This window comes from Echinops telfairi, unplaced genomic scaffold (assembly GCF_000313985.2).
Source record: "Echinops telfairi isolate 266 unplaced genomic scaffold, ASM31398v2 ScPeMD7_7420;HRSCAF=8458, whole genome shotgun sequence".
NCBI classification, from domain to species: domain Eukaryota; kingdom Metazoa; phylum Chordata; class Mammalia; order Afrosoricida; family Tenrecidae; genus Echinops; species Echinops telfairi.
Window position 1 is genome coordinate 25,149,916 of NW_022111320.1, and position 6,184 is coordinate 25,156,099.

At 48.8% G+C, this 6,184-nt stretch overlaps 1 protein-coding gene across 1 annotated transcript in view; it reads right to left on the bottom strand.

Annotated features, from left to right (window-relative positions):
* Window positions 1-5,585, bottom strand: part of TRIM71 (tripartite motif containing 71) — a 20,836-nt gene extending 15,251 nt beyond the window's left edge. Inside the window, exons 1-2 of the mRNA XM_013005023.2 lie at window positions 5,541-5,585; window positions 5,263-5,430 (exon numbers count right to left, since the gene is read on the bottom strand). Coding sequence (XP_012860477.1) covers window positions 5,263-5,430; window positions 5,541-5,585 — 213 coding nt within the window. The remainder of the gene's footprint in view (window positions 1-5,262; window positions 5,431-5,540) is intronic.
* Window positions 5,586-6,184: the final 599 nt, after the last annotated feature.

A 6,184-nucleotide genomic window follows, 5' to 3' on the forward strand; every position in this document is an offset into this window, starting at 1 on the left:
GGCATCTGTCATGTTGGAAGAGAATGAGGCGACGGACGACCGCTCAGATGGAACAGGAACCGGCTTTGACTCCGGGACTGTGGGGGGTTTGATATCCTTTTAAGTACGTATTTCAAGCCAAATAAATTCTACTTCCAGGATATGTGTTACAAATAAAATCTGTCCATTTATTTGGAAGTATAATTAATAAACTGTGGGATTATGGAGACTTTTCTCCAGCTTTGTCTCCCCCAAAGATATGCCAAACATTAGAGGCTATTTATTTGCCAGCATATGGTGGGAGGTCAGATGCTTCGAGATAGTCTCTCTGAAGGCAGTCAGTTGCCAGACTACTGTCTGGTTCCACCACAAGGAGTGCCCATTCCCTGCTGTTAAGGACAATGGGCTACTTCTCCTTAAAGACTTGTGACCATCAGTCTGGTCCCTTTAGGTGGGGTTCACACCCTACTGATAATGGTTTCTACAGTGATACAGAGAACAGGTACTGGGGCTCTGAAACATCCAAAGTTAGGCTGCCATCCTTTATCTAGGATTTGCCCTTGTCACATGTGTATCCCCAATCCCTCCTCTTCCTATTGCATGTATATCCCTAGATTTTACCCCTCTCATTGCTGTATAACCTATAGTGCAACCCCTTCCTGTGACTTATGCCTTTATCTGTAATTAGTGGACTTGCACGGCCCTTCCCGACCAAAGGCATATAAGCATTGGTTAGTGATAAAGATGCTACTTGGCCTCTCTCCACTCCCCCATCCTCTCTCCCCACGTCCTGGCTCCTCTGTTCCCTTTCTCCCTCCTCCTTCCCCTCACCCTCTCTCCTGCCCTCGGTCTCCCATTTCCATGTGGACCACCAAGTGAGGCTGAGGTGAGCATGCTACTATGAAATGTGTCTGACTCCATAATTTCAATCTCTCATGCTCTCTATGACTTTACTATAATCTTCATATATATTTTAACCGTACAATTGCACCTATCAAACCTGTGATTAGTTGTGGGGGGCTGGCCTTTCCCCCACAATAAACTTTAAAAACCAGATGACATGCTGCTTTGAAAAATACCGTAACAATACTGGGAACAAATGAAAAAAACCACCTAGGACTTTCTTTTTTTTTTTTCTGAATCCAACTGGAATTTTATTTGACACAGAACACGATATGGTTGCATGAGCACGACAAACTGAAAAGACAAGGCAGGAAGACATGGTTCTATCTAATTATAATTAACAGGAGGGCAAGGCAGTAAATGAATAACCAAACATTTAAGCTTGATAGAAGAATTCATTTTTTCTAATGCCCATACTTTTGGAATTCCCACTCTCTGTTGTCCAATGGACACACCTGTCGTGTTTTGAGCCAGCGAGAGATGCAGTGGAAATGAAAAGCATGGGTACAGACTCCCCAGGCAACGGTACACTCTTCCGACCTGGCAGATGCCTGGTTGACTTGACATTCTATGCAGAGATCCATGATGTGGTTCCTGCAGATGGCACAGTTATCAGCCACAATATCCCAAGCCCAGAGGGCTGCTGCATTCCACTGCCTGCAGTTGGCATCCTGACCCTTCTCTGCAGTCACTGTGCGGCTGAATTTTCGCGGAACTGAATGCCATTTCTCCCTAGGACTTTCTTAGACTAGTGCAGTGACGTGAGATTACTTGCTATGACTCTTCTATTCATATCTTTCGGAAACCCAATATATAACGTTGCTGTAAGTCAGAATCAACATTGTGGCAGTGTGTTTCTCAGATACACCACAAAGTCCGTGAAGCTTCTTCTACCAAATGAATGAGTGGGATCATTCAGTAAGGTGTATCAGGGTCTGAAAGACAGGACTGGTAAGTTTTGTCATTGTGCTGAGTGCAAAGGGAACCATTTCTGATTCAGAAACAGGAAGAGGGAATATTCCACCAACAGAGCAGTGTCAAGATCCCTGTGTGACGTGTCACCAGTAGCAGAGTCGACAATGTTATATCACCAAGACTTTATCAGCAAGGCCCTGTTTTCCACCAATGCTCAGGACCTTCTTCTGTACTCTTTCAAAGAGGTCTTCTGAGCCCCCCACACATCGCTGGGCTTTGAAGAAATTCCCGTTTCATCAACAACCTGCTGAAACTCTTCACACAGAAAAAGGTGTCTAATCCCACTCCAATGCTCAGATCATTGGCAGACTGTACGTTTTTAAGGAATGCTCACACATGGTGGGACAAGTGCTTTAAGTACACCAATCTCACCCAGAGGTGGCGCGTAATTTATTTCCAGCTGCACACATCTGGACACCGTGGCTGGTAACTGACTGACGACCGAATCACCTTCCAGGTGTGCAAAGAACTCAGTGCCATGCAAGTCCATTGTGATTCGACTCATAGCAACCCTACAGAACAGGACAGAATTGCCCCTCTGAGTTCCTGAGGCTATAACTCTATAGGAGTAGAAAGCCTGGCCTCTCTCCCTTGGTTTCTAACTTAGTTAGTTGGCAGCCCCACATGTAGTCACAAGGGCTCCTCCCATCTAAGGCTTACCATATTAAAACACGGAGCCTCTCTCCTCACGCCCAATGCTTCTCTTCCTCCTGGTTGGTCCCCCACAGGAGCAGCATCTAGAATTCAGACTAGTGCTTATGAACAACTAAGTAGTTAGAATTTCACTGCTATGCTTAGTTCTTCTCCAGTGTGCCCTAACAGCAGACTGCAGCACGTGGGGACAGTATTTCAGAAATCAAGTGTGGCACACATCCTCTGACCCTCTAATTCTCTCTATTCCACTTAAAAAGGTGGGATTTTCCTGAGATTTCACCATGTCGACCACAGATCTCAACCACTAGTTTTCCCTCCCTTGCGTGGATGCTCCCAAGAAGCACAGCGGTAGCGGTGACAGGCCCTAAGACAGGACTCGTGATTCGAACGCATGCTTTGAAGGCCCACACGAGACCTCAAGCTCGCAGGTGGCAGTGGTGCTCACACCTCGATGGACCTGTGAATCACCGGGGTGCTTTAGAAATACTGTCTGGCAGGTTACGGCCCACAATGCAGCACTTCTGCTTCCTGGGAGACACCAGCAATGCATGTGAGGTTGAGCACCAGAAGACTCTTCCAAGCGTCAAACCACGTGGCAAGTCCTAAGTATCTTACTCCACAGTAAAATAGAAGGCATAAAAACAAGTTTGCCCCTGGAAGGACCTGACCAGACCACCACCAAGACAGAGAGCCTGAGCAGAGCATATCCCAGACCCAGACAGAGATGGAGACACCCCACAACCCCAAGGAACCAAGGAACCACAGGCGCACATACACTGAAGGGAGACAAAGGTCTTCTCGCAGACTCAGCAGAGTGTATTTCCCCTGGAGCTGGCACCCTAAGTTTGGATGTCTAGGACCCCTGAACTACAAGAATAGATTTGCTTGTGAGCATCACTAGATACCCAGAGAATAGGACAGCATTCAACGTGGGCGGAGAATAGGAAAACAAGCCCACAGTGCTGACAAATAAGAACCTAGAGATCATGGAAGGCAGTCCAAAGACAGGAGCAATTGGTCCAAGACTCTGGTTTCCAGAACAGGAGCACCAGAGAACCACCGACTCGACAGCAACAGAACTATGACTTCCATGGAGGCGCATGAGCGTTACACCAAGGGATCAGTTTACCTTCTGCTTCATCCTTTAGGGAAGATGATCTCAAGACTCTACAATCTCCCCATCTCCCCTCAAAAAGCTTATTTTTACTGAATTCCTTTATGTACATGCTCTAGACCAGTGGTTCTCAACCTTCCTAATGCCACGGCCTTTAATACAGTTCCTCATGTTGTGGTGACCCCCGCCCCAACCATAAAATAATTTTCGTTGCTACTTCATCACTGTCATTTTGCTACTGTTATGAACCTGTGAAAGGGTCCTGTGAAAGGGTCCAGACCTACAGGTTGAGAACCGCGGCTCTAGACCATACCCAACAGCTGAAAGTGGTTTCTTACGCAACTTCTGCTGGAGCTGTGGCAGTTTTTCTTGACGTGCAAGTCTATCTTACAGCACGGGAGGGAACGATCCGTCCTAATTTTGTTTCACTAAAACCTTGTCCCCTGGCAACTGGCCAAAAAAACCCTTAACATTGGCTCAGGCACACAACTTAAAGAGTCCTGATCGTACGACCGGCTAAGCTGCTACTCTAAAGTGTGGTAGTTTGAGGTCAACCCTGTCGCTGTGAGGCTGTGGATCTGCTTCTGTAAAGGTGACAGCCAAGCACTCCTTCTGGGCAGTTCTACTCTGTCACAGGCGGTCACTCTGTCAGAAGCCATGTCAGAGCACCTCCATCACCCAACTGAGGTCAGAGAGGGAAGAGGCGCTCCCTGGGTGGAGCAATGGAATAATGCACTCAAAGGTTACAGATACGAGTGCACTCAGTAGCGCCCGGGAAGAACCACCTGGTCATCTACGCCCCAAAATGAGCCCTAGAAAACCCAGCACACGACTGACTTGATGCTAGGTCCTACGAAGACTCTGCTTTTGCCCTCACTGATGCCGCCGGAGAGAGAAGGGCATTAGTAGTAAGAGGTCTAAATGAACAGAATGTGACGTTTTAAATCACTATTACATAGCAAAGAGCCAAGATTCTGAATCTTGCATGCCCTTTTTGGCTCACTGATTTCTGCAACTACTGGTATCTTTGGAAAGCAGGAGTCTTCAGTGCTTTCTGCCAGTCTAACTGGCAAGTGCTGGCATCCACAGAATGGGATAGGAGGAACGACACTGAGTGGGGCTGAGACAGGTGATGACAGTTCCCAAAGTGTGTCTGCAGACTTCTCACAAACCTTGAGTAGCTTCAGCAACATCTGTGAGTAATGGGGTTCAGAGATTCCTAGTTTCCACGACTGATAAGAAGACTCCCACACTCAAGAGACTGTGGTATATGAGTATGTCCACAGAGCTCGTGTGGCTCTCAGTTGTCTCTCTCTCACACACAAGTCTGCACAAGAAACCAGTCATTCTATCTACAGGGAAGGGCAGGGTTTTTATGCATGAAAACCCTGTTGCCATTGAGTCCCGTGTCCACTGGCTGGGCTGGTGATCCCCCACCATGTGTTGGAGCAGAGAACTGTGCTCTCTAGTTTTCTGTGGATGGATTTTAGGAAGTACATCTCCAGTTCTCTTTCCAAACACACCCCTGGATGGGTTGGAATCGCTAATCTTTCAGTTAGCCAGCAACCAGCCCTTTGGTGCCAGGAAAATGATGCAATTGGGGCAGGGGACAGAGGGCAGAGGTGGGGAGGGCTAACCTGGATTGCCTGGCGGCCCTGCTGGGCATCAGCCAGCAGCTGGATGGTGATCGCTCGAGAGTCCTGCAGCGCCTCCTGGAGGTAGATGAAGCTGTGGCCTCCGTGGCGACCCATGGTGCACTCCCGACAGATGGGCACTGAGCAAGTGTCGCAGTACAGGTGCAGCACCTGGGGGCCAGAGGGGACAGACATTAGTGAGATTTTCACAGCGGAGGGAGGAAAAGCAGAACAGCCAGTGGCTCCCTGAATTTCAGCACCCCTCCCCAAAAAGCACGTACCACCACCCCCTTTTTGGCGGAGAGGGAGGAGATGAGCAAAGGCATACCTACTCTCTCCCACTGCCTTCTGCCCCAAACCATGGGGGAAACTCCCACAGGCCACGTGGTCTCATTCAGAGCCATCACCTGCGGACTTCAAAGGCAAACATGAAATACAAACCACCCTCCTGGCAGGAGATACTTCCCCGCATCTCGGATTAACTACCCAGGAAACTGGCGAGATTGTTTCTCTAGTCTGAGATTGGTGGCCTGCAGAAAACAATGTGCCAGGTAAGGCTTCTCGCACCACCCCAGTCTTTGGGTGTGAGAAGCCAGGTTAAGAGCCAGTATGAATCACTACCCCCGCCCCCCCAGAAGAGTAGCCTGGTGTCGAGCATGCTCTTCACAGGCACTCAAGCAAACATGGGCTTAAGCTTCTGGAACGAAGGCAAAGGGCTGGGAGTGAGGTCAGCCAGCTCCTTGGCTTTCTTCTTCCTGCCAAGTAATCCCAAGGAGTTGATTCTGGGAGGCAGCCAGTGCTGACAGAATGGCTTTATGTGATGTTATATGTTTCCCCAGGGCCCTGCATGCTGGGGGGGGGAGAACGGGGGCACGCCTGGCTGGCATGGGCTCCACCTGCTGATAAATGAGGAGCTCTTGAAAGC